Here is a 26,592-nt window from a genome sequence, read left to right as displayed (position 1 = left end):
TCATTCTCCAGGAAGCCTTCTCTTCCAAAAAACACCCCCATCCCCAACCCGCAAATCCTGGGGCCCCTACTGCACCTGGGCTCGAACTTTAGCGCCCAAGGCCACCCATAGATCCTGGGGCCAGCACGCAGAGAGAATGGCCCTGCTTTCCACCCGGCCCAACTCGTCCCCTCCTCAGCCTCTTCCAACTTGGCTCTGGCGACCAGAGCGCAGGCCGGGGGTCCTGGAGCAGAGACAGAGACGGGGCCAGAGCCAGGTCCCAAGGCTGGAGGCTCCAGCTCAGCCCGTGCAGATGGTCAGGCCCTAACTCGGAACTCTCCTATCGATGGGCTCCTTCGACTCCTCGGAGAGATACCGGCCTTCTGAGGGGGACACACTTTCGGTGGGCGGAGGGGGGACCCTTAGGTGTTTACTTGAAACAGGAAGTCCCACCCCGCACCTGCCCGGGTTCCGCCTTCTGGAAGGCTGCAAACAAGGCTGCAAACATGATTAGCTAATGCCGACGTCTGTCTCAAAAAGCGCTTTCCTGATTGGCCAGGGCGGTATTCGCTCACCCGTGCCGGCCCGGCAGGACCTGGCGGCTCCGGCCCGGCTCCCCTCACCCCGCCCGTCACCGCCCCCTGGGCCCCGGAGCTGCCCCGGCAGCCAGGCTTCCTCTTAGAGGGAATCCTACCTCCTTTCTGCCGCCTGCCGCCGCTGCCACAGTCTCCCGGGCCGTCACCGCCACCTCCGCGGGGGCCGAAGCCACCGAAACCCGACCAGAGCCTGGAAGCCGCCACGTCACCCACACGTAACCCCACCCCCGGTGACGAGAGCGCGGTACCACGCCTTTTCGAGCCCGGAGACCTGAGATACACGCCCCCTACCTCGGCGCAAATGCGATTCCGCCTTCCCATTGGTCAGGCCGACACCGTGACCCCGCCCCAGAAGGACCGGTGCTGGAGCTCTGGCGGCTGAGCCCGCCTCAGGGAGGAGCCTTAAAGAGCCCTCAACCCCGGCGCTGCCAGCGTGGTAGCCCCGGAGCGGGCCGCAGAGGCACAGGGGCTGCCGCAGCTACACGTTAGAAATTTTATTCTCTGGAGGTTGGGGTGGACTGAGGGCAGGACTGGGGTCACCCCTTCTCCGGCTCCTCCTCGATCACCTCCTGGTCAGTCTCCGGAATCGTAACCTCCTGCCTCTGACTCATAACTGACTGCCTCTTAGTCGACCGTGACGAGCCCCGGCGGCTGAACAAGGAGAGCCGCCGCCATAGCACGGTGATCAAAAGGCTTTCGTTCGACCTGGGCTTCCGTTGACGCCGGGAGTCCTTATCGGCTCCTTGGGTGTCTGTGGGGACGACCAGGTCTCTGAGCTAGCTCTACCCTCACCGGTCCGACCCCCTGGGTGGTCCCGTTGGGGCTGCTCCCCGTCCCGCTCCCTGGGCTCCCTTCCTGCGTACCCGGTCCCACCTGCCCCACCTTCTATGGAATCGACCTCCCTTGTGTGGTCCTCGGAGTGCTGCAAGTCCTTGTCTTGGCAGCAGCCCATCGCCCCGCACGGCCCGCACTCCTCGCGTGCCAGCCCCACCAACCCGCCCGCCAGCGGGCCCTCGGGCCCTTAGGCCCTCGGCTCGGCTTTTGTGACGTCAGCGATCCTGCCGCCCCAGCTCCCAGCGTCCCCACCCCCAGGCCATCCCATTTCATTTCTCCCAACACAAAAGGCTCATGGTCATGGTGGGTGTTGAGGTGTTTATTTACAAAACTGGGTACAGTCTTCAGGGGCTGGTAGACCCAGGCCGCTGCTTCTTTCTCCGTCTGCCTTGGAGAGCCCCTTGCCTCTGCTCCTTATCAGGGAACTTCCTCTTGGCAGCGGCTTCCAAGGACGCCCAGAGCTCATCTGTCTCTGTGTCTTCTGAGGCCTCCTTATTGGGCTCTTGAGGCTCTTGGGGCTCATCCTGGTGAATAGGAAGAAAGCTTAGAGAGACCCACAAGGAAGGCAGTCCTACCCGGGAAATAATCCCTCATCCCACCACCACCATCATTTCCTGCTCTGGGAAGTCATTCCCCTCAGGGCTCTTAGGAATGTCACCTTTGGCAATAACCCTGTCAGGACAATAGCTGTTAACCTCAGAGAAATTAACTGGGCCAGTAAAGTGGAGAGCTCCAGCTCTGTGTTCCAGCTGCCTTTCTCTCCACGGGGATGTCCTCACATCTATGCCCTTGGCTTTCACATTCCCAAACCCAGCTGCTCACCTCCCAGTTGTCCCTGCCTGACAGGAGGAGGCAGCTTAGCCGAGATTTGAGATAAACCTGCAAGAGATGAGGGGCCTTAAGGAACCCAGGCACCCTGAGGTAGGTGGGGGCAAAGAAGGCAGGCGATCCGGGCGGGGTCAGGCAGAGGGGGCGAGGGCCAGAGGGCTGGGCTCTCACCTTATGTTCTAGGCCCCGTGGGTCACGGATCCTGTGCACCCTCAAGACTCTGTCCAGGCTGCAGGAGGCTAGAAGTGGCTTTGAAGGGTGGCACTGCAACCCGCGGACACTGCCCGCCAGTCCTTTCAGACAGCCCAGGAGGCGCCCTGGAGGAGGGGGAGCATGAGTGCTCACTGGGCAGCAAACATCATTTGTTGAGTGGTCGCTGCTCTTATCACTTTATGTTTTAACATTCAATTTTCAACATAACGCTGAGACAAGGGTGACCATTCATGTCTCCATTTTTTTTTTTAGGAGGTGCTGGGGACCTAACCCAGGACCTCGTACATGGGAAGGAGGCACTCAACCACTCGAGCTGCATCTGCTCCCCTCATATCTCCATTTTACAGGTGAGGAAACTAAAGCACAGAGTTGAAACATTTTGCCCAGGGTCATTCTACTTTGGGTGGAACCCAGGCAGTGTGGGCCCTCAATGAATGAGGGTGCTCCCAACTACTCCCTTTCACTGCCTCAGAGGGAATCACTTCCTTCCTCCCCATCCTCACCCCATACCCACTCCTGGGTTGACTCACCTTGCCGCAGGTCAATTTCTGCCAGCTGCCCGTGAGTGTTACCCACGATCACTGAGCTGAGGAGACAGAGACAGATGGGGTCAGCAGGAGTCCTGCTGGAGTCCTTCCTGAGCCATGTCCCCTCTTCCCTGGCAAACACTCACTTGCTCCCGGGAGTGAGTGTCATGGCTGTTAGCGGGTATTCTCCGTAGACGGCCTCCAGGACTGGTCGCCGCTGAGGGCAGGCTGGATCATAGACACGGACCTGGAGAAAGACTGAGGCTTCACCTGAGAACCCCACCTGCACAGTGCCCTGGGCCTCTCCACGTCCTTACCCCTGCCCCCTCTGGGCCCTGCTTTCATGCTTATGACCTACTCTCAGAATAACTTCCCCATGTGATGGTCAGACAAACCTGTGAGGGCAAGATGGAGCAAACAGGCCCTAAAAGGTACGTGTACATTCCTAAGAGCCTGCTCCCAGGCCAGCACTCCGCTAGCAGGGCTGGGAACTGTGTTGACTCTGCCATCCCAGACTCCTAGAAGTATCAGGGCCAGAAAGGACCCAGAGCTCTTCCAGTTTGACCTCAGAGGGGCAGTTCAAGGTCACCAGGCATCCCAGCCTCATGCCCTCAGGACATCTACACCCAGTGAGGCAGAATTAGTAGGGATCAGAGCAGTCAGAGGGCTAATGGGGGAAAGGAAAGGGGGAAGTAGGGGGTGCAAGAGCATAGGTAGGGCTGAGTCAAGAAAGATGAGGGAGGCATCCTGGGAACATCCCCAGAGCCTGTGGGTATTAGCCTTCGTCTGCCCATCAACCATCCAGGAAATCAGAGCGTGGGAGAAGCGGAGGGGGGTTTGCTAGGATAATGGTGATAGGATTGAGGTGATAGGTCTCCCAGGTTGGGGGTGGGGGGAGTGGAAGCAGCATTTCCACGGTCAGAATGTGTAGCGTTCCGCCACCCATCCCCCCACCTAGGGAGAGTGGAGAGATGTCAGAGGGAGTGGAACTTCCAGCAGACAAGTTTAGCTTGGACGAGGGAAGAAGGATGAAGCCTTCATGTGTGTTTTGAGCAGAGGTGTATCACCACAAATGAGGTTGGCAGGGTGCTGCCTCACCTGATGGTACCCTGTGCAGGTGACGAGCTTCTGCGACCCGGGAAGGAACAGTATGTCCTGGTCCCAGATGGGAACCCGCAGGTCAAGCCAATCATTCCGCACCTGGTGGGAGGGGGATGTGAGGGCCAGGGATGTGGGGGCCAAGTGTGCCCCCACCTTCAGCCTTCCTTCATTACCTCCTCAAGCCCATCTGGACTCTGACTCAAGGTCAGTGGCCTCAGCCTCCCTGGGCCTCAGAGCCAGCTTGGTCACTCACATTCTTGGCCCTGAACACAGGCTCCTCGGACCCCTGCAGGTCCCACACCTTCAACGCGTTCTCCTTCCCGCCCGTGGCAACCACGTGGGGGTGCGCTGGGTCTTGGCGCATCCTACACACCCCAGGGCCCACCCTCAGTTCCAGGAGCTGCAAAGAATGGGAGATGAGAATCAGCCTTACAGATGTCAGCCCCCTTCCCACTAAAGCCCTTATCAGGCCCCTACCCCAGCCCTGCCTTCCCCCACCATCAGGGCAGGGGGCCTCACTGGGTCAGACGACTCGTCATTGCCATGCCAGGCTCGAAGTATCCCGGAATCCACACACGTGATGAGAGTGCTGCAGGCAGAGGGAGGAGGGAATTGGGTAGGGGGTAAAAAGTGTACATTTGTTCTCCTCTAGGCCCCAGCCAGCCCACCGCCAAATTCAAATTAACTAGATACCTCCCCATACCAGTCCAGCTCCTAAGGAAGCCTCACACTAAACGGACCTGGGAAGGGCTTGATGGCTTTCAGCTTCCATATCTATAATTTCCTCAGTAGGGTGAGAGTTACCAGTTTTATAAGTGAGGCAAACAAGCTCTGAGAAATGAAGATTGGCCACTTTGTGATAAATGTCAGAACCAGAGCTGGAAATCAAGCTTGGGGTGCTCCAAAGCAGAGGGCTTTGCTATTCCACAACTAAGTCTGGGGCATGTGGTCTTTTTAAAATCTTGAGTCATCAGAGGTCAGAATCAGTAGCTCTGAAATGGGGCTGGTTTTTTAATTTAGGGTTTAGCCAATGTTACACCAGTTTCTCTCAAGTTCCCTAATTTGGGTGCCAGGACTAAATGTTAGTCTCTTCCTCAAAGCACCCCTTCCAGGTAACCCACACAAGTCTGTACCCAGGTTCTGTACAGCCTGGGCCTATGCTCTTTCCCACATCTGCCCTCCCTCCCCACCAAGGCTCAGGCTCTCAGTGTCGCTTGCCTGGGCTGTGACAACAGTCTCCCAACTGCTCTCTCTCCAATCCATCCTCCAGAATCCTACAGGCTCACAGCTCTGACCACAGCACTTCCCCCTCAAGAACCTGCAATAACTCCACCACCTACAAAACAAAGGTGCAGATCTCATAGCCTATTTTATATCTAATTCCAACCAGTTTTGCCCATCTTATATATATAATGCTTGCTCAGCTTCATCCACCAAATGCTCTTCAAAGTGTACCTGTAGCCTGCAACCAATTCTTGGCCTCTCCCTTTCCAAAATGTCTTCACTACCTTCATCATCTGTCAAAATTCTACCCATCCTTTCCAGATTTCACCTGTCAGAATACCACCAAACCTACAGTATGGAGTTCACAGCCCTCTCTCCTCATCCCAGGAAGCAGGCAGAAGACAACCATTAGAACTTTCCTATGCTTTACTTCGGGATCCTTATCACCTGGTTGGTGGTTGTTAGTCCCTGTTGGGATGATGCTCAGAGTGACTAAATGACTTGCCCAGGGTCACCTGGAAGACAGAGAGCCAAGAGGAAATCCCTAGAGGATGCAAGCAGGTTCACCTGCAGCACTTGTACTTGGTCCCGTGCCTGCAACTCAGTAGGTGTTCAATAAATGTTTGTTACAGGAAATAACCAAGACATGAACCCAGGCCTGTGTCACCCATCCCGTGCTTGTGTTACCTAAGGCTTTATCACCATTATTCGGAACCTGAGGAAGCCTCCACGGTCTCCCTATGACCTGGGAGTTAAGCCAGGAGATAGAACTTACCCATCCGCCTGGGCGACGCCCCGGAACGTGCCCTCCCCGCCGGGGCAGTGCTGCTGGCCCTGGAATCTGCCGTCCTCGGTGCTGAAATACCTCACCGTCCTGTCCGCACAACCCACCAGGATCTGCAGGCAGAGGAGGGCGGGATAGTGAAGAGGGAGAGCCTGACGTGCTGCCTGCCTCCCAGCTCCGGCCCGGCCCGCGGCCGCTCACCTGGGTCTCGCCGCCGGAGCCCCAGCACAGGGCGCTCACCGCCTCCTCGCGCCGCGGCTGTCCTGTCGCCGTGAAGTTCGCCGCCTGCTTGCGCTGAAGGTTAACCCCTGCGAGACAAGCAGGTGAGAAGCGCCGCGGTCACGAGCGCGCGACCCCCACACTCCCCGCCACCCGGCCCCGCCACCCACCTTTCAGAATCCCGGTCTCGGTGCCGACCCACACGTGGTTCCAGCGCGCCATCGCCCAGCCCGGGAGCCCGCGGCCCGCACTTCCGGCGCAGAATTGCGTCAACAGCAGGCGCCGGGGCCAGTCCCAACTAACGCTTAGGCCTTCAAAAAGCCGGAAGCGTAAGCACCCTGTGCTCTCTCTAGGTTGTTTTACCTTGCGAAAATGAAGTCGGGAAATGGTAGTTTACGGGGATCTGAAGCGTAACTTGCTGTTTTTGCGCTTGGAATAGGGGGACTGCGAAGCCGGCCGGAGCCACCCCTAGTCTGTCGCCCTGCTTCACAGTATCACGCACTTCGTTTTCGAGTGTAAAAGACACAAAGCAAATGAAGATGGGAAACGAAACCGGCCATCTTAAAACAGAGCTCTGTTTCGGAAAGTGGGGGTAGGGATGTCGTTTTATTTCCTCGCACTTAGGTTTGGTGATAAAGTAAAAATTTGCATAGTTAACAGGAAATATTTCTCCTAAGGATAAGCTGGAACTGTGAAGTGTTATAACGACTCCCTTCTTTGAGTGACAACTGCCTTCCTACTGAGAAACTGTTCTAAGTCATTTTCGCACAGAGAAGCAGCCTTGATTTCCAACTCAGCTGCAGAGTTTCATCTAACAGGGTGTCTGAGCACGGCATTCCCCTCATTTTTGTTCTTTGTCTTCTTTAGGAGGCAGTGAAACCTCCTAAGTGGGAGGCGGGCGCTCAGCTGCTTGAGCCACATCCGTCCGTCCGTCCCGTCCAACCCCCAATTAATTATTACCAAGGAAACAGCACCTTGGGTCCCCTTTGCAGTCCAGATCTGATGTTGACTCCTTTGCACACAACACAGCCCTACTTTTGCATTGAGCCTATTTAAACTGCTTTAAACTACATTTGACATAAAAGCCCAACTTTTCCTAAAATCATAACTCTTCTCCATTGTTTTGCAAGGGTTGCCCAACGACTCTGTTGGGGCCTCCCGTACAGCACACTCAAGAAACCCCTCGAGCCCGGGGCTAACTGGGAAAGCCAGTGGCTTGTTCAATCTAGAGTTAAACTGAGAGCTAAACAAAGAACAGGGCTAAGGGTTAACCACTTTCTCCTCCCAGCGAGTGCACGGCTCTTAGAAACACTATTGCCAAGTAGAATTTGGTAAGCAAAGCTACGTACGACTCTGCAGTTCTCCTTCCTAAAACTCAAACCGTTGTGCAGTGGAGAACCCATCAAAATGATAAGAAATACACTTGCTAAAAGAGGCCGAGAAGCAGTAATACCCATCAGCTTACGCCCGACTCGTCCTGTAAAAGAACGTATAGGCTGCCAAGTATTATAAGAAACACGAAACACTACCCAGATAAACCATAAACAGCAACTAAGTCTACCCAGATAAACCACAAACCGCAACTAAATCGTAAAAACATCATCACCGTGGGTATTGTTATTAGAAAAGCTTTGCAAAAATACTTAAAGGAAAATCAATAAGATCTAATATTTTTACTTCAGAAAGTTTCCCCGAGAGAGTACACCGTTCCTGGAAGTACTGCAATACCAGGTCGATGCGTGGAGTGGACGGAGCAAGCCCCTATTCCATCTCCTAATTCCAAAAAATCCATTTAATATATTGTCCTCAGATAGAGGACGTATCAGATATTAAACTGATAAGAACAGATACTACACTTGATCTTAGCCAAAAGGCCGAGAAGCGATGCTACATATACCGCCTCCTAGTCGGCCTTACCATTAGTGTCCCATTTTCGGTTGTGGTGACTGTCACGGAGTAAGGACTCGATTACTTTCTATAGACAGTATCTCCTAAAATCGAGTCTTCATTATTGTGACTTTGAATAGTAGCTAGATTTTTGGAGAGAGACCTTAAATATGGTCATTTACTGCTTTGTCTGCCTACTCCCTCATTATGGCTCAGCGTGAGTTTTGCATAACCCCGCCCTTCCGCCTTAAAAAAGAAAAAGTCCTTTGCATTGGTCCCCGTACACCTCGTGATTTCAGTCCGCGCTTGGTCTGTTTCTCCCAATTTGGGGGCGGGGGGGGTTGGTGAACGTCCCACCCTGGAGAGTTTGCAGGCCTGCCGGGGCCCGGCGGGGCGGTGTCGTGTCCGCGAGGCCTCGGGGCGGCCGGGGGCGGCGCCCGTCTCTCGGGCGCGGGGTTGGGGGCGGGAGCGCTGCAGTTCCTGCGGGAGGGGTCTCTGTCTGGCGGGGAAGCGACCTCGTGAGGGCCGCGCTGGTCCAGAGCGGACGGCGGAGGCGACCTTTACGGCCGTGCCCCTCGGCGCCCGTCCCCGGCCTGGCGCGCCCGCCCCCACCCCGTGCCGTCCTGCGGGTGGTGCGACCATCGCCGCTGGGGCGGGGTGCCGGGAGGAAGACGTTTCGGTGGTGCCTGGTTCTTAAGCGGTGGGCGGGGGAAGGCGAGACCCAGGGCCCCGCGCCCTCCGACCTCTGCCCTCCGCTCACGGCGTTCCTTTTCAGGCCGCCCTCGGGAAGGCCGCGGGGCAGTCACATCCTAAAACCCCACCACCCGACCCAACGAAGCGCGGGGCGTCGCCTCCGAGGCAGGAGCAGGATTCTTTCAGGGTCAGTGGGAGAGAGTGCAGGTACAAGTGAAATAAGACGGTTCTTTTACAGGCTCAGAGCCAAGCCGGACTGTATTAATACCAGGCCTGGGCTGAGAAGGGGCTTGAGGGCCTGTTTCCTCGGAAACCATGTTGATAAAAAGGTGGAATGTTCTCGGAAGTCCCCTGAACTGAAGCTCTGCGTCTGGGTTGGAAAACGGAGGTGGCGTCTGTGTCCAGGTGTGGCGTCTGTGTCCAGGTGTGGCTGAGCCTCTCAGTCATAGGATTTCAACCCTCAAAAGTGTCTGTTAGCCTATGATGTTAGAGAGCAGGGTATCTCCACTCCGTCCCTGGTGTTAAGAAACAAAAGCAGTTTCTACACCATTAAACCCAAAACCTTCCAACACTCTTCCAGGACTGGGGGTGGGGTGGGGTCATGGGCGTTGAGCAGGATGGCCTCCCCAAAGATGTCCACATCCAAACTCCTGTCACCTGCAAACATGTTATGTTTCATGGCAAAAGGGACACTGCTGGTATGATTAAGGATTTTAAGATAGGAATATCCTGGATTACCTGGATGCATCCAGTGTAATCCTAGGGTCCTTTGGAGGGGGAGAGGGGGGCAGTGTGAGAATGACAGTGGGAGAAAGACTCCCTGGGCCATTCCTGGCTTTGAAGGTGGAAGGGGGCCATCAGAGGAGGGCACAGTCCCCTCTAGAAGCTGGAAAAGCAAGGAAACTGGTTCTCCCCTAGAGGAACACAGCCCTGCCACCAGTTTGATTTTAGCCCAGGGAGACCTATTTTAGACTTCTGACTCCCAGAACTGTAAGATAATACATTTGTTTTAAGTTTGTAGTAATTTGTTATCAGCAGCCATAGAAAACTAATGCAGAGAGTCAAAATGAAATTCACGTTCCATCCTAACCCTTTCCAATCTGCAAGACCCAGCCTGGGGCAGGCCATAGCACCGTAGGTGAGCAGGCTTTGGTCCTTTCGGCCAGGCTGCAGCCAAGCATGGAGGTGGGCAAGGGGTGCCTCCTGTCCAGGGCACCGATCTCCCATCTTGCCTTGGCAGCTAGCAGTACCCCTGCTTCTCCTCTGAAACAGAGGGAAAATGGCTTGTCACCCCACTCTCATTCTACTGTGTGACAGGTTGAGATGACTTATGAATCCCAAAAAGAGAAAGATTATGTTTGTAAACTAATCTCTTCTTCTGGGTGTGGTACCCTTTGATTATTTTAAATTCAGTGAGGGGCCTCTGATTAAGTTTACTTGATAGGGAAACGGACTTTGGCCAGTGGTTAGGGCGTCCGCCTACCACATGGGAGGTCCACGGTTCAAACCCCGGGCCTCCTTGACCCGTGTGGAGCTGGCCCATGCGCAGTGCTGATGCACGCAAGGAGTGCCGTGCCACACGGGGGTGTCCCCCGCGTAGGGGAGCCCCACGCGCAAGGAGTGCACCCATAAGGAGAGCCGCCCAGCACGAAGGAGCGAGCAGCCTGCCGAGAAATGGCGCCACCCACACTTCCCGTGCCGCTGACGACAACAGAAGCGGACAAAGAAACAAGACGCAGCAAAAAGACAGAAAACAGACAACCAGGGGAGGGGAGGGGAATTAAAAAAAAAAAAAAGTTTACTTGATAAAATCAGTTTAGGGCTTTTGATTCCACCGGGTCAATAAGGCATAATTCAGGTTTAATCCTCCCACCCCTGGTGGGCTGATATAAATGGACACTCACTCAAGTAACATCTGAGAAGAGAGAGAACATTGTTATTTTTTATCCTGGGGCCCCAGGGAGAGATGAGCCATTTACTTGATAGTTTGCCGCTGACCTTGGGAAGAGACCTGAGACTGATATAGAAAGCCTGGAAAGACACGAGCCTTATGCCAGGAGAAAAAGGAAGCCCTGGGTGACAAGTCCTGTGCCAGCCTGCAGCCAAAAGAAAGGAAACCTAGAGGGGAAGACTGAACCCTCACTGAGATAAGCAACTATCTTGCCTCAACACATGGCAACTGGGAAGCAGATGTGGCTCAGATGACTGAGCTCCTGCATACCACATGGGAAGTCCATAGTCCAGTTCCCAGTGCCTCCTAAAGAAGACAGCAAGCTGGTGTGATGGGCAGGCGCGGCAAGCTGACACAACAAGATGACACAATAAGAGACACAGGAAGAAAAACAATGAGAGACACAACAAAGCAGGTAGCAGACTTTCCTGGTGCCTCCTAAAGAAAACGAGCAAGACAGTGAGCTGACGTGATGGGCAGGCACAATAAGACACAAGAAGAAAAAACATGGGAGATACAACAAAGCAGGGAACAGAGGTGGCTCAAGCAATTAGGCACCTCCTCCCACATCAGAGGTCCCAGGTTCAGTTCCTGTTACCTCCTAAAGACACAGCACACAGCAAGTGCAAACAATGAGGGAGTAGGGAGAAATAAATAAAATCTTAAAAACAAACCAACAAACAAATACATGGCAAGTGACTTCGGTGAGAAAGCAAACTTGAGTTGGAACCTTTAGGGCCTTGTAACTGTAAGCTTTTACCCCAAATAAATACCCTTTTTAAAAGTCAAAATGTTGCAGCAAAGCCAGGAGTTCTGAATAGCAAAAAAAATCCAAACAGCACTCGGAGAGGCAGAGGAACAGATTTATTACACGTGGTCCCAGAGAAGAGTCAATCTCCAAATTCTGAGCCCCGTTTTTCAGTTTTCATAGGTTTATATAGGATTTTATGTGGGATCAGCATGACTTTTGCTCATTGGCTAACATGTTACCAGGCAAAATTTTGCAAGTGGGGTTACAGAAGCAGGAGGCAGGTGCAAGGCCATGCTTTCATGGGCTGATTAACAAAGCAGGGGGCAGGAGTGGTTTGTTAGATTATAGAAGCGGGGGGCAGGAGTCATTGGATATTTTCCCGCAAGGCCATTTTCTCACAGGCTGATTTACAGAAGCGGGGGCAGGAGTGGCTCATTAGATGTTTTTGCAAGGTTATGCTTTTTATTTCTCAACTATTCCCCCCTTAACACCCTTATAATTTTTATAGGGTGTTACTCGAGCTAAGTGGAAAAACAAGGTAGTAAAGCATTTTCCGAAACACGAGTACATTATTAAGATTAATACCCTTTTAAGTACATTCCAGTTTCCGGGAGCTGTAGTTGTTAGTTAAGTCCCAAACAGTAAGCTGAGCAGTCCGAAGAGGAGCAGGAACCACAGGGAATGGGAGTTTATCTAGTCAGGTGATGGTGATTCTTGGTGGCTCTGGGCAATTTGGATTATCAAGGGACAGTTAGGTACAGGGTGAATTGTCCAGTTACCATGTTTTTCATTGGAGTGTGCCCTTTTAACTCTAGTATGATGAATCCAAGAGGCAATACCTGAAACTCTGAGAACAGTGGGGGTTATAAGGATAACAGTATATGGGCCTGTCCAGGTGGGGTGGAGTGACTCCTTTTTCCAGTCTTTTACCCAAACTAGGTCGCCGGGCAAGTGTGGGTGTACTGGGTGGTCTAATGGAATGGGATCGTGAGATAGGGCAGTTTTGTATATTTGGGCTAGGGTTTTTTTAACTAACTGCTGGAGGGAAGAATCCAGTTTTTGCTAAGAGCCTGAGATTTCCCTTGAAGGTTTGAATAATTTGGGGTGGTCATTGAAACAATTTCAAAAGGTGAATAGCCTGAGGTTCCAGGGGTGCGTCTGACTTTAAGGAGGGCTAATGGGATTTACTTATGGGACCCAGCTTTTTTACAGAACTTGGCTAGGGTGGTTTTGAGGGTTTATGTGTTTTACTTTCCCTGAGCTCTGGGGCTTATATGCTGTGTGGAGTTTCCACTTAATTCCTAACATTTTTGCTAGCTCCTGGACTATGGCTGCTACGAAAGCCAGGCCATTGTCGCTGCCTATGGATAAGGATATCCCTTGCCGGAGAACTATTTCTTGGAGCAAAGCTTTAGTTACTTCTCTTGCTTTTTCAGTGTGGGTGGGATAGGCCTTGACCCAGCCAGAGAAGGTGTACATCATTACTAATAAGTTCCTATACTCTCGACTTGGTTTTCTCTCTGTAAAGTCTGTTGTTAAGCTTTCAAAATGGGCAGTTTCTGTGTGTTGGATGCCAGCCAGGGCCTGGGGACCTTGGGAGGGATTGTTTTTAGCACAGGTTTGGCATCAGCTGCTAACGGTGATGCAGAGCGAGGCCATCCAGGCAATGTAGTAGTATTTTCTGAGAAGGGCTTTTATTTATTTATTTTATTTATTTATTTTTAATTTATTGAAGTATACTGAGCAGGGCTTTTAAAGCAATTTTTCCAAGTGGGTGAGCTGGTGGTATTGTTGAACAAGGGTGGGAAAGCGGATTTGGCCCAATGGATAGGGCGTCCGCCTACCACATGGGAGATCCAGGGTTCAAACCCAGGGCCTCCTGACCCGTGTGGTGAGCTGGCCCACGTGCAGTGCTGATGCGCACAAGGAGGTGCCATGCCACACAGAGGCGTCCCCGCGTAGGGGAGCCCCACATGCAAGGAGTGTGCCCCGTAAGGAGAGCCGCCCAGCGCGGAAAAAGTGCAGCCTGCCCGGGAATGGCGCCGCACACACGGAGAGCTGACACAGCAAAAAGAGACACAGATTCCAGGTGCCGCTGACAAGAATACAAGCCGACACAGAAGAACACACAGCGAATGGACCCAGAGAGCAGACAGCTGGGGGAGAGGGGAGAGAAATAAATAAAAAATAAATCTTTAACAACAACAACAACAACAAAAGGGGTGTGGGCGCTGGCCTTCGGGATGAAGACTCAGCTATCCAGGAGTAGCCATTTCCCTCTGGGGTCTGGCGCCCTCCTTCTGTCTCTGCCCACTCCTGTTTCTCCCAGGTGTAGTTGAGTTTTTTAATGTGTTGCCCTAAAAGGGATAGGGGAGGCACCTGCGGTGCGGCTTGGGGTTTCAGGGTTTTTTTTTTGGCTGCCCATCAAACTGTTTTGTCAGCTAGTGTATTTTCTCTAGTAACTGCATCCGTTCCCTTCTGATGCTCCTGACAGTGGATGATGGTGACCCTGCTTGGCTGCCAGACTGCCTCTAGTAGTTGAAGGATTTCTTCTTTATTTTTTTTAATTTCTTTTCCCCCTGCAGTTAGGAGTCTCCTTTCCTTATATATTGCTCTATGGATATGCACAGTAGCGAATACATATTTAGAATTAGTATAAATGTTTACCGTTTGCCCGGCGGCCAGTTGTAGGACTTGAATTAGCACCCAGAGATTTGCTCACTGTGCAGACTACCCTTTCGGTAAGGGAGCTGCTTTCACTACTTGTTGAGCCCTGGTGACTGCATATCCAGCAAGCCTCTCTCCATTTCTGATAAAACTGCTGCCATTTGTGAATAGGGTTTGATCTGGGCAAAGAAGTGGCCTGTCCTGGAGGTTGGGGCAGCTGGCGTATACTTCTGTTTTGCTAAACAGCAAGACAAGAGGTTATGTGCATACTGAAGGAGAATACAATTTAAGTTTTCCTGTGGGTAGGAAGCCAGATCTGCTGCCCTGGCTTCTCTGAAAAGGGTGGGGGAGTTTTTGAAGCCCAGTGGGAGTTGAGTCCAACTTAACTGAGTCTTTTGTTGAGTCCTGGGATTCTCCCTTTCAAAAGCAAATAGAGACTGGCCCTGGGGAGCTACCTGCCAGCTGAGAAAAGCGGTTCTTTAAATCCAGACGGGCATAAATAAATAAATAAATATATAAATCCAGACGGGTAAACCAGGCGGCCCCAGGCGGTAACTGCCGGTTACAGTATATGGGTTAGGAACCACCGGTCCTGTTAGACTTTTTACTGGCAGCAGCAGAGTGTTTCAGGGCAAAGTATTCCCCCCTTTATGGGGTGGCCCCCCTCAATTTGTTGGCTCTGGATTCTTTAAGGCTGCTGTTAACGGGGAGACCTGCTATTTCATTTGCTTTCGCAGTTTTGTTCCAATTGATGAATACTTTGCTTATGACTTTGGGGAGCTGGGAGATGTTTATCTCTGTGAACCTGTCCAGCTACTGAAGTTTCCGTTTGATATCCGGCGCCTCCCGGGCAACAAAAGCTGCGTTGACCATTTTCTGGCTTTCCGGGGCTTCTGGGTTGAAGGGAGTATAGATCCTGAAGGCTTTGCAAGAGTTGCTCATAAAAGTCTCCCAGAGGTTTTTCAGGCTTTTGAGTGATGGAGACCGTTTTGGACATGTTTGTGGGCCGCCTTGCTCTTTCCCGTCCCTGTCTGAGGAGGGCTTTTCGATACTGCTGAAGGGCAGCCCGTCCCTGATCTGTGTTAAAGTTCCAGGCCGGTTGAGCTTCTGGTGCTACCTCTTGGGCCCATTGGTCTGGCTCCAAGACACCTGCAGGGCCTGTTTTCACAACCACTTTCTGACTTCTGTGAGGATCTGGCGTTTCTCTTCCGTATTGAACAGGGTTAGGGGGAGTTGGCGGCAATTATTCCAGTGGGACGGTGGGTTTGGAAAATGGACTCCATGAGGTCAATAAGAGCCTGAGGCTTTCCTGAATATGTAGGGGTGTGGTGCTTCCAGTTTAAGAGATCTGTAGTTGTGAAAGGTTGATAAAACAGGATTGGCTTTGCAGGTTGGCCCTTCCCATCTGCACTGATCTGGGCTGGACCTTGTGTTTCACGGAGTGGCATTTGAAGCACAGGTTGCGCTGACTGAAGTTTCCTTACCTAAGGGGTTTCAGGATCCCCCTTGGGGGGTGTGCGCTGATGGGCCCGGGAGACTGAAGGTGGAGGAGTCTCTGGGAGATCTGCCTGTGGAGGTTCCGGGGCAGGGAGATGTCCTGGAATGGCTGGAACATATGGCCGGGGTAGTGAGTTTTCTTCCGGAGATTTTTGTAGAATAATAGGTTTTCAAGGTCCAGCTGTTTGAGTTACTCTGATTCTTCCTTCCAACACAGAACCCGACCTAAGGGGGCAGGGTTTGGGCAATTTCTAACCAGGAATTGATTAGGGAAACTGATCAGGGTAGCCGGGGGTCCCAGTGATTGCCTGCCAAACCACGCAAACCTTGGTTACATCTAGGGTTCCCTCTGACGGCTGGTTAACATCAAACTTAGGCCACCCTAATTTGCACCAAGTTTGGAGAGTTCTGGAGGACATACTGACACCATAATCCCTGAAAAACCTTTCTTGAAGTTTTTTAACGTACAATTTAAGACTGAGTTAACATTGTGATGCTCCCATCCCTGAACCGGTGTCGCAGGACAAAGGAGGGGAACCTCTCACAAGGCCACTCAGATGCCTGCCTGTCCCAGTCTCTCGCGAGAACTTAGGCTCGTCTTAGATAAGGCATCTGTGTAGAGTCCGGATTAGCTATTATGCTGTATGACGTAGCCACGGAGTGCGGATTGGGGCCCACTCGGACTCTAGCACAGGCTGTGGAGCCACAGATTGCATCAGCAGAGGCAAGCCTCTGCAGTCCCCATTCATTCAATCACTCATAGGTTCTACAGTCCCACCCAAGGGACTGCCCTATCCTGGAATCTTGAATCTTGAGATTTTGGGAGGTGATAGTCTTCCCTTCTGTCCAGAGATGGGCCTGACTGAGACTCAGAACCCCAGGGCCTTACCTTTCCGGTATCTTCTGATGTTGATCAATCTACCTCTATACCCAGTCAGGCTGGGGCAGAGGACGTGGCCCACAGGGATCCTTCCTCTGAAGGAGGGCCCATCAAGAGGACAGGTGGCACTGCCTCGTTTGTGTGTGGAGATCTCCACTGGCCGCACCCGCCAGTCTGAAACTGGAGGCTCAAAGGGCCTGTTCGGTTGGGTTTCCAAGTCAGGGAACCAAATGTTGCAGCAAAGCCAGGAGTTTTGAGTGGCAAAAAAACCCAAACAGCACTTGGAGAGGCGGAAGAACAGATTTATTACACGCGGTCCCAGAGAAGAGTCAATCTCCAAATTCTGAGCCCCATTTTTCAGTTTTCATAGGTTTATATAGGATTTTATGTGGGATCAGCATGACTTTTGCTCATTGGCTAACGCGTTGCTAAGCGAACTTTTGCAGGTGGAGTTACAGAAGCAGAAGGCAGGTGCAAGGTCATGCTTTTGCAGGCTGATTTACAGAAGCAGGGGGCAGGAGTGGTTTGTTAGATTACAGAAGCAGGGGCAGGAGTGGTTTGTTAGATTACAGAAGCGGGTGGCAGGAGTGGTTTGTTAGATTATAGAAGCAGGGAGCAGGAGTCGTTCATTTGATATTCTCCTGCAAGGCCATGTTCTCACAGGCTGATTTACAGTAGCAGGAGCAGGAGTGGCTCGTTAGATATTTTTGCAAGATTATGCTTTTTATTTCTCAAAAAAAGATTTCTGGTACTTTGCATCATCACCCCTTTTCGACTAATATACACGGTTATCGCTGTTCTTCCTTTGGTGGTTTGCTGATGGCGAGGGTCCATAAGAGCTGGGAAATACATTTGCTCCTCGAGAGCCCATTTACTCATTTGTTTATGCTTTTTGAGCAGACACAAAAGATACACAAAACCGGACACGGACCTTGCCTTCCTTCATGGCCTTTGCAGTCCGATGGGGGAAACTGGGAGAAGGCTCCTGCAGGCCACCAGACAGGAGATGAAGGTGGCTTAGGACAGGGTGGCTGTGGTAGCAGAGATGGAGAGAAATGGAAAAGCAGAGACTCGTCTGCTTTGATTACTAGCAGGATGAGGCAAAGGGAAGAATCCCTGTGGCTACATTTAAAAATATTTTATTTGATGTCTTTTTTCTCCCACTAAATTAATGTGTCTTAAATTGTCAAGTAGTGTTAAAAGTCTTGTAATATTTCACACCCACTAGAATGGCTTTTTTTAGTGAGGACATAGAAAAATAGGCACCCTCATGCATTGTTGGTGGGAGTATAAAATGGTGCAGACTTTGTGGAAAATAGCTGGTTTCTCAGAAAGTCAAGCACAGAATTACATGACTTGGTAATCCCACTTTTTTTTTTAAGATTTTATTTATTTATTTATTTATTTCTCCCCCTTCCCCCCACTCCAGTTGTCTGTTCTCTGTGTCTATCTGCTGTGTGTTCTTCTTTGTCCTCTTCTGTTGTTATCAGCAGCACGGGAATCTGTATTTCTTTTCATTGCATCATCTTGTTTTGTCAGCTCTCTGTGTGTGTGGCGCCATTCCTGGGCAGGCTGAATTTTCTTTCACACTGGGCAGCTCTCCTTACGGGGCGCACTCCTTGCGCATGGGGCTCCCCTATGCAGGGGACACCCCTGTGTGGCATGGCACTCCTTGCACACGTCAGCACTGCACGTGGGCCAGCTGCACACAGTTCAAGGAGGTCCAGGGTTTGAACTGCGGACCTCCCATGTGGTAGACGGATGCCCTAACCACTGGGCCAAGTCCGCTTACCAGTAATCCCACTTCTAAGTCTATATCCAAAAGAATTGAAAACAGAGACTCGAACAAGTATTTGTACACTGATGTTCAGTGCAGTATATTCACATGCTATACAACATGGATGAACCTTGAAGACATAAGGTTGAGAGATAAGCCAGACACAAAAGGACAAATACCGTATGATCTCTCATGAAATAACCAGAACATGCAAATTCATAGTCAGAATCTAGAGTTGGGATGGGGGTAGGGAATGGGGAGTTAATGCTTAAATTGTACAGTTTCTGTTTGGGGTGATGGAAAGTTTTGGTAATGGATGGTGATGATGGCAGCACAACATTGTGAATGTAAGAATGTAATTAACACCACTGAATTGTATATTTGAAAGTGGTTAAAATGGGAAATTTTAGATTGTATATGTTACCAGAATAGAATTGTACAACACAGAGTGAACAGTAACATAACTGTGTAATAGGGAAGGGGACTTGACCCAGTGGATAGGGCATCTGCCTACCACATGGGAGGTCTGCGGTTCAAACCCCGGGCCTCCTTGACCCATGTGGAACTGGCCCATGCGCAGTGCTGATGCGCGCAAGGAGTGCTGTGCCACGCAGGGGTGTCCCCTGCATAGGGGAGCCCCACGCACAAGGAGTGTGTCCCGTAAGGAGAGCCATCCAGCATGAAAGTAAGTGCAGCCTGCCCAGGAATGGTGCCACACACACGGAGAGCTGACAAAACAAGATGAGGCAACAAAAAGAAACACAGATTCCCGGTGCCACTGTTAAGAATAGAAGCGGTCACAGAAGAACACACAGTGAATGGACACAGAGAGCAGACAACTGCGAGGGGCGGGGGTGAAGGGAGATAAATAAATAAATAAATCTTAAAAATAAAACATAACTGTAATATGGATTCAATTGTAACAAATGTACCGTACTAATACAAAATGTTAATAATAGGGAAAACCGTGTGTGTGGGAAGATTAATATGGGAACTCTGTACTTAATGCATGATTTTTTCCCATAAACCTACAAAATGAAGGGAGGAAGGGAGGAGATGCTTTATGAAGAAAAAGTTCCTCTGATCTGTGGCCACTGGCCTTTCAGGCTGAGGTGGGCCTGATTAGTAAGTGGAAGGAGACAGGACATGGCTTTCAGCCAGGGCTCCACAGATAATTCTCAAAACTAGAATCACCCATGCCAGCAGCTTTAGAGGAGTCACATGGGTCCTACAAGGATCCTACAAGGAAACAGACCTTGTAGCGATAATCAGCAGTTGGGGGCTGGGGGGAATGGGGAGGGATGAGGTTCAGGAAGGAGTTTCAGGGAAGGTAAAACCTGTGAGGTGCGTGGCCCTCTGGCATCCCTCAGACACCATCTCTGGTATCCTACCTTTGGCAGGTACTCTTGGAAAGAATAAGTAGCCAAGTAGTATGCCATTTTTACTATCCTCATGAGCACACAAAATGTTTTATAAAACATGATGCATAGATGCATATAGCAAATTACAGTGACTTCTCTAATGGCTCTAGGATTGTGTTTTATTTATGCTGTACTGTTAAAGACTTTACACTAATTTAAAAAAAAAAAGGCTTTAGCAAAAAATATTCATTTGGATGTCTTTCCCCTGCTCTGAACCCCTGAATCTGCCGCTGCCTCTCCCCACCTCCCCCACCCCTGCCTTGCAATCCTCTTTTAATTTTTTTTTTAAATGGTATTTTCCTTCATATTTCTAAACTGATTCAACAATTTTAGACTTTCTCTTTTGGGGAATCTTTTTTTTTGGTGGGGGCTCTCAACTTGAAAACCAGTACAATATGGAGCAGGTTGATTTGGAAGAGCATTTATCACACCCCTCAACACTTCAGACAATCTGATGAAAGATTTTCCTAAATAAATGCATTTTTGCCTTATACAAATTTGCATATTTTTGGGGGGTGGAGGTGAGGTCCTTGGAATGCCCAGAAGCCCACTCTTGTTAATAACCATGGCCTTTCAGACAGGGCTGGTCAGGCCTGGAGGCCCTGATGGGTCCTGGGGTGCTGGCTCCAGGGCTTAGGCAGCCTGGTTTACAGCTGTTTCCTCAGCGTAGATCAGGGCTTGGCACAGAGGAGGTGCTGCTACTTAGCTGCAAGAATCAAAAACCAGAAGAGCGGCTGCCTTGGGCCCATGTTCCTTTGTGGCCACTCTTGAGTTGGGGATGGGCCGGTCCTGGAGAAGAGGAACAGCTCTCCTGGCCACTCTTCACTAACTTGTTGGTTACCTGGATCTGGAGGAATTCATGTTTTCCGCTCTTACTCTGACTTGATCTCATCAAGTTCCCTGGCTTTCCTTCCTATCCATTCCCAGGTGCCTATCACCAGCCTGACTGGTTAATCATGCCAGGACCTTTCCAGGTGCTTTATATTAACTTGAGGAGATAAGGTGCTATGTTTTTTCTTCTTTGGACTAGAGAAACTAAAACACAGCAGGTCTCATGATTTTCTCAGGGTCACATTAAGTGGAAGAGTGGTGGCAGAGGCAGACTCCAAATCCAAGCACCCTGGCTTTAGATCCCATTCCTACCTTCCAGAGTCATGCCTTTTCGCTCACCTACACACTGCTCAGCCAGGCCTATTAGCCCCTTTCAGATCTAAGCTCAAGTGCCACCTCCTCAGATGCCTTCCCAGGCCATTCTTTCTTGCCACACCAGTTCCCTATTGACATTTATCTCAAGGTTTCATTCTTGGAGAAAGAGGTGCTGGCTATCCTGTGCATGGAGACTTAGAATACCTGGTCTCTATCCACTGGTTGCCAGTAGCAACACCCGCCCCCCCAACTCATACCCTATTAACACTTGATAAAAGCACTTTTATAATTATGCTATTAACTCTAGACCCATAGTTAACCTTAAGACTTGCCCGTGTTATTAGTCTCATGGATTTTATCTTTATTCTGGTAGTATGTAGGACTTAAAATTTCTTTTTCTCTAGTAATGATGAATTTTTTTTTTTTAAAGATTTAATTCCTCCACCCTCCCCTGGTTGTTTGTTCTGTGTGTCAGTTTGCTGGGTCTTGTTTCTTTGTCCGCCTCTGTTGTTGTCAGCAGCACTGGAAGTGTGGGTAGCGCCATTCCTGGGCAGGCTGCTGCTTTTTGCGCTGCGCGGTTCTTTACAAGGCGCACTCCCTGCGCGTGGGGCTCCCCTACGCAGGGGACACCCCTGTGTGGCACGGCACTCCTTGCGCGAATCAGCACTACGCATGGGCCAGCTCCACAGAGAGCAAGGAGGCCCGGGGTTTGAACCACGGACCTACCATGTAGTATACAGGCGCCCTAACCTCTGGGCCAAGTCCGTTTCCCCTGATGAAATGATTTGAGAACCCATCTAGATAACCATATTTACCCTCCCCCAAGTAATGGCAGAATACCCAAAGGCTGGCACTGCCTCAACATTCCCTAAGGAGAAGGTACTTAGTTGCCAAGCAGAGACATGCAACATGAGGGGTCTTTGGAAGACAAAAGCACTATTGTTCAGAGCAAGCTCTTCAAGCACATCTATCATGGAGCTACTTAGGTTAAGCAAATGGAAGCATCATTTTCTTATGTAATTTACATACTTGCTGTAGGAGACAAAAGTACACATGACCAGGTTCAGCCAACAAATCAGAACTGCATAAAACTGAAGCCCTCAGTTTTAAGGACCTTAATGAACTAGCCATATGGAAGCTAATGAAGGCTTTTCTATAAAGAGCAATTCTCAAGACCCAAAGTTTAACCTAGTAAATTGAATAAATGCCAGGCCAAATATTAAATGAGGTGACATTAGTGACTGAAAAACTATACTAACATGGGGATTATATAAAATATAAATCATAAATCCGATCAGGCAATATTTTATGAAAAACATTACCCCTTTAGGTATTGATGCCTCTGAAGTTCAGGTCTGGGCCTCATCCTTTAGAACAGGCAGCTGGACCCCACAGAAACTACCTTAAGGTCAATTAAATATGCAGAATCTTTGTCAAAGCCAGAGTCTAAGGTACCCTGAACTGCCATGCCTTGTTGGCTCCTAAGTGCTTAAATGAAAGCCAGCTAACACAACTGCTTAAGTTGTACCAAACCCAGCAAAAATTTCACCCAGGATTCTCCTTCAAGTGTACACACATAGAGAAGTAAACACTCCATTTAAGAATGCACTCAACTACTTCCCTGGGCTCAGAAGTCCAGATTAGGCAAACTGCTACACTAATTTTGACGGAAGACCTACCAGTAAAACTTTCCTTTGGCCCACCTGGACCCAGAAAACATAAATCAGTGAAGGTTAAAACAACTTTATTTGAAGATAGTAGAAAGGCTGAACTGTATTCTAATTTGAACAGCCAGGCTGGATTCTTGAAATGTTCTCCAAGATTTGAGTTCCTGCAAAAGAAAAGAACATTATTTTATGGTACATATAAAACTAAATCCTCCCTTTCCCATGTGTAGAAATTCTCATGATCCCTCAGACAGTTCCATCTGGAACAAATGCTCCTCTTATCCCCCAGCCAGCCCCAGTGGGTTCACCTTTACAGGCTCTGGGACTAGGACAGAAGGTAAGACATGTGAATGTTTCTTCACGGGGATCTAATTTTACCTAACCCATGGCTTTACTTACTCACCTGTAATGGCAGACTGGAGTCCAACAGATACATGACTGAACAATCTCCCTGTAAGAGCATGAGATTGGAATCACATCTCAACCATGGGCTTGTTGCTTAGAAAGGCACAGCAACATTTCAATGGACACAATGAACCACCAGCCTGTTCTGTTACAACTTTGGCTCACAGCTCAGAAATACCTTTCAGTCATAGTTTTCAGACTGGGGCGGTATTCAACTCATCACTGGTGAGAAGGATGCTCGAGAATGGCCCAAGACTTTGGATTAAGACATTTATATTTCTCCAAATCTAAGTACTACAAGACACGCCCCCCCCCCCCCCCAAAAAAAAAAACAACAACAACAACAAGAAACACAGAGCAGCCAGACAGTGCTGCAAAGGCATTTACCTCGAATCATCGCTTGGGCTCCAGGCAAAGTGCTGGTCCTGCAATAAACAAGACTGGATCAAATAATGTTTCCATCTTGGGTTGTTCCCACCTAAGCCATTATTCTTAGAAAATCAGATTTCCAAGTCTCAACAGCAAGAATCAGCCGAACGAGATTCCATGTAAGTCATCATACAGAGGCATCTTTCTCCACCCAATGTCTGTGCACTGAACACATGCTTTAATTATACTCACTTTTTAGCAAACGAACTGCTTAGTGACAGAACCTAGAGGAAGGACAAAGATGTGGGTAAAAAGTTTTTTACACGTTAACCCCAGGAGTCTTCTCCAGTTTCTCAGGTGTTCTTATGTTTTCATTGTGTAAGTCATAGTGAGCTAGTTTGATTCATCATAGAAACGGCATAATTGGTGGCATGTGATCCCAAGATAAAAATCAACTAACCTCTTAAGGCTGGAGTCTTCATTTATCATTCGGAAACAAGCCGCTTCTGAATTGGAAAACCATTTTAATTAGTTAAATATTCTAAATATCCAAAGCCATTCTAGCCATGGTTATGGATATGAAAAACTAAACAAATGCAGTAGCCACCTATGTACCTCAGACAGTTCCTTATGGAATAAGTTATCATCATCTCTCCCAGTTAGCCCCAGTGGGTTCACCATTACTGGCTCTGGGGCCATAACAGGGATTAAGACAAGATGTTTGCTCCTCACTGGCACTCAACTGGCAAATTGTATCTGGTAAAATTACAACTACTTACCACTTTCAGCTCCTTCCAGCAACCGGACCTTGGCATATTGTTGGGTACCTAAGAGAAATAAAAGGTCAAGAAAACATCACCCCAGGGAAGAGGAACCAGAAAATTTGACAACCAGGGCTCTGGTTACTAAGAAACTACCTTGAAGGTAAAATTAGTTCATCCTGGATAATGGGTTCACAACCATAATGTTCCTCATTTACCATAGTTACCATAGGTAACTTACAGAAGACAGATGATACAGCATCAGGACCTGGAAAAAAGGAGCAAAATTTTACTTTGAAAAAATAAGGACAGAACACAATTCCTTCACAACAGCAACTGTCATCAGAACTCTAACATGCTATTAACTGTCATACCTCACAGAGCATCAGCATTATTATTTCAAATCATTTGACAGTGCCAGAATGCAACCATTGCGTACCCTCACAAGGACCAACTATAGTGCTGGGTTGCTTTCCCCTCCCAGAACTAAGGAGCAAAAAGGGCAACCACGCTCAGCTGACCACTTGCTCTCTGGTTCTGGGACACACATGAGCCATTTCACACCCCAAAATCCCCATTTGAACAATTACCTGAAACTGCCCCAGGGAAGCTGAATTCCTCAGGACTGGTGATAAGCTGGAGACAAAAAAGGGCCATGTTACATACAGGTGAGGATAGCCATTCAAAAGCTCATCAGTACCCTGGCTCACTTCTCAGGAGTAAGATGACATCATATTTAACTTCAGTCATATGCTTGTCATTTTTACATTCATCATGGACAGTGGTCAGTACAATCTGAAAGACCAAGTTTCATCTAAACAATATGCCCTTCCGATAATGGCATAAACTATGGATACCCACCTGGAGCATCACTGTATAGCTGAATGTTGAGTAACATCAAAGGGTGCTATCTAGGCGTAATATGACCAGCTCTTCCAGGGCCTCGTGCCACCCGCCATTTGCGGAAGGGTCTTGTCCCCATCCTCATACCAGTAAGCTCTTTTGAGCTGAACATCTGGAAAAAAAAAGAAAGCACTCTTCACTGAGCATGCCGATGGCCCTAATGCCTTAGAGCTGAGTATAAAACGCCCCTGAAACTAGAGGTTTACTGTGGACAGTGCTACTCAGAATTTTTAAATGTTTTCCCCACTAGTCCATCGGAAAGAGAGAGTTCCTAAGATCATCCCTGTAGCACATCCCATTGGTATTTCATACATTTAACAATGGAACAAACACTGGCCAAAAGCACTTACTCCAATCAGCGCAGGGTTCTTTTCTACTCAAACGTGTGCCTGAACCCTGCAGACAAAAAGAAACAGAACAACACAAGACGTTAGGAAAAGTTAGCACTGGGTATTTCACAAATTTTTTTCCTTCCGGAGCGGCAGCAGAGTAGGACATTGGCTTTTCAGGGGCAGTCTCCTCAGAGTTACTTATCCTCACGGGGCTCAGTACAGGTCTGTGAAAAGGTCCTCATCATAGGGAGGACCGCCAGCAACCCGCCATCGCCATTTTGTCCTTTACAAAAATCCCCGCCGCCGCTTCGGGGCCTCAAAGCCACGGCCGAAACCACCCCTTCCACAGCACCCAGTCGACCAAATAAATACACCCCAAAGCCAGGCCTGCGGGGCGAACATTAATGATAAAGACAAACAAATAGAACACGAAAAGAAGATAACAACTCACAGACAACAGCGAATGAAACAAGACCGAAAAAGCGCAGCGAGGGACTTAAATAATGTCCCGCAGAGGGCCACGGGATTTGGGGGCGGGACTATGGGGGCGCACGCGCAGAAGGAGAAGGCGTGCAAGCCCGGGGAGTTGTGGGTAGAGAATGCCCGGGAAGGCGGGCGTTGACTGAGTGCACTCTAAACCTGGAGCGCGAAAAAGGCGCGCGTGCGCCCTGGGGGATTGCGCAGGCGTGCACACGGCCGGCGCGGAGGGAGGGTCTCCCACCGGCTCCGTGCGTGACAGAAGCGTTGTGGTCTAGGCTTCGCGCAGATGCTGAACTGACTCCCTTTCTCGGTCACAGCCACCTGCCCCACACCCTGTCCTGAGAACACCTTTCTCCCCACTCACACTAGATCGTTGTACAGGGCCGCCTCCAATGGACTTCGAACCTACAGAGCCCTCGACCGCCGTCGTCTGGCCTCCCCACCATCTGCCCGGCGTTCATTCCGGGCCTGGTAACCAGGGCCCTAGCGCCGGGGGCGACTCAGGTACTGGGTCCCGGCCTGGCCTCAGGTGCAGGCCTCTTTGGTGGGGCCGTTGGGGAAAGTGAGTCAGGACGTAGGCGCTCCACTTTTAAGGCTCATGACAGGTCCTGATATTTCCTGACTGGCCGTCTACTTCCTGCTGTCTGGTCAGCTTTTGCTAGGGACTTGGCCTGTAGTGGGGCTAAAGTTAACTAGCATT

At 50.1% G+C, this 26,592-nt stretch overlaps 2 protein-coding genes, 2 long non-coding RNA genes and 9 other non-coding genes across 17 annotated transcripts in view; 1 reads left to right on the top strand and 12 right to left on the bottom strand.

Annotated features, from left to right (window-relative positions):
- Nucleotides 1-911, bottom strand: part of STX5 (syntaxin 5) — a 30,471-nt gene extending 29,560 nt beyond the window's left edge. Inside the window, exons 1-2 of one of the 2 annotated variants that reach the window (XM_058305284.2) lie at nt 674-911; nt 76-223 (exon numbers count right to left, since the gene is read on the bottom strand). In XM_058305284.2, the coding sequence (XP_058161267.1) occupies nt 76-223; nt 674-896 (371 nt within the window). In that variant the 5' untranslated portion in view covers nt 897-911. The remainder of the gene's footprint in view (nt 1-75; nt 224-673) is intronic. The other variant, XM_058305285.2, reaches the window with a different exon arrangement.
- An 81-nt stretch (nt 912-992) lies between these two features.
- On the top strand, nt 993-6,812 carry LOC131279988 (uncharacterized). The gene is made up of 4 exons (XR_009187522.2): nt 993-1,256; nt 2,703-2,797; nt 5,624-6,409; nt 6,745-6,812. It is a non-coding gene; the product is annotated as an uncharacterized lncRNA (long non-coding RNA).
- Nucleotides 1,714-6,757, bottom strand: WDR74 (WD repeat domain 74). Its single transcript, XM_004449220.4, has 11 exons — nt 6,476-6,757; nt 6,288-6,394; nt 6,078-6,199; nt 4,598-4,667; nt 4,332-4,478; nt 4,076-4,177; nt 3,124-3,224; nt 2,981-3,036; nt 2,409-2,554; nt 2,232-2,288; nt 1,714-1,933 (listed from the first exon to the last, which is right to left on the bottom strand). The coding sequence occupies exons 1-11, from the start codon at nt 6,525-6,527 to the stop codon at nt 1,754-1,756; spliced, it is 1,140 nt and encodes a 379-aa protein (XP_004449277.1). The 5' UTR covers nt 6,528-6,757; the 3' UTR covers nt 1,714-1,753.
- A 1,187-nt stretch (nt 6,813-7,999) lies between the features above and the next one.
- On the bottom strand, nt 8,000-8,191 carry LOC111759681 (U2 spliceosomal RNA). The gene has a single exon (XR_002793585.2). It is a non-coding gene; the product is annotated as a U2 spliceosomal RNA (small nuclear RNA).
- A 14,511-nt stretch (nt 8,192-22,702) lies between these two features.
- LOC101435222 (uncharacterized) lies at nt 22,703-25,955 on the bottom strand. Of its 4 annotated transcripts, none has more exons than XR_009187519.2 (11): nt 25,864-25,955; nt 25,431-25,476; nt 25,039-25,192; nt 24,768-24,813; nt 24,334-24,445; nt 24,196-24,243; nt 23,877-23,922; nt 23,669-23,700; nt 23,435-23,472; nt 23,046-23,093; nt 22,703-22,806 (listed from the first exon to the last, which is right to left on the bottom strand). It is a non-coding gene; the product is annotated as an uncharacterized lncRNA (long non-coding RNA). The 4 variants fall into 4 exon arrangements; XR_009187520.2 differs by having other exon boundaries at nt 24,419-24,445; XR_001117448.3 differs by having other exon boundaries at nt 24,768-24,802.
- LOC111759701 (small nucleolar RNA SNORD22) lies at nt 22,884-23,009 on the bottom strand. Its single transcript, XR_002793601.1, has one exon. It is a non-coding gene; the product is annotated as a small nucleolar RNA SNORD22 (small nucleolar RNA).
- LOC111759698 (small nucleolar RNA SNORD31) lies at nt 23,210-23,277 on the bottom strand. The gene has a single exon (XR_002793599.1). It is a non-coding gene; the product is annotated as a small nucleolar RNA SNORD31 (small nucleolar RNA).
- On the bottom strand, nt 23,543-23,611 carry LOC111759696 (small nucleolar RNA SNORD30). The gene has a single exon (XR_002793598.1). It is a non-coding gene; the product is annotated as a small nucleolar RNA SNORD30 (small nucleolar RNA).
- On the bottom strand, nt 23,765-23,831 carry LOC111759683 (small nucleolar RNA SNORD29). The gene has a single exon (XR_002793587.1). It is a non-coding gene; the product is annotated as a small nucleolar RNA SNORD29 (small nucleolar RNA).
- LOC111759706 (small nucleolar RNA SNORD22) lies at nt 24,028-24,153 on the bottom strand. The gene has a single exon (XR_002793606.1). It is a non-coding gene; the product is annotated as a small nucleolar RNA SNORD22 (small nucleolar RNA).
- LOC111759685 (small nucleolar RNA SNORD28) lies at nt 24,515-24,590 on the bottom strand. The gene has a single exon (XR_002793588.1). It is a non-coding gene; the product is annotated as a small nucleolar RNA SNORD28 (small nucleolar RNA).
- On the bottom strand, nt 24,887-24,958 carry LOC111759689 (small nucleolar RNA SNORD27). Its single transcript, XR_002793596.1, has one exon. It is a non-coding gene; the product is annotated as a small nucleolar RNA SNORD27 (small nucleolar RNA).
- LOC111759695 (small nucleolar RNA SNORD26) lies at nt 25,297-25,369 on the bottom strand. The gene has a single exon (XR_002793597.1). It is a non-coding gene; the product is annotated as a small nucleolar RNA SNORD26 (small nucleolar RNA).
- Nucleotides 25,956-26,592: the final 637 nt, after the last annotated feature.

The sequence above is a fragment of the Dasypus novemcinctus genome, chromosome 10 (genome assembly GCF_030445035.2).
Source record: "Dasypus novemcinctus isolate mDasNov1 chromosome 10, mDasNov1.1.hap2, whole genome shotgun sequence".
NCBI classification, from domain to species: Eukaryota; Metazoa; Chordata; class Mammalia; order Cingulata; family Dasypodidae; genus Dasypus; species Dasypus novemcinctus.
Note: the sequence above shows the minus strand (reverse complement) of the source record. Positions and strands in the feature narration are given on the sequence as shown.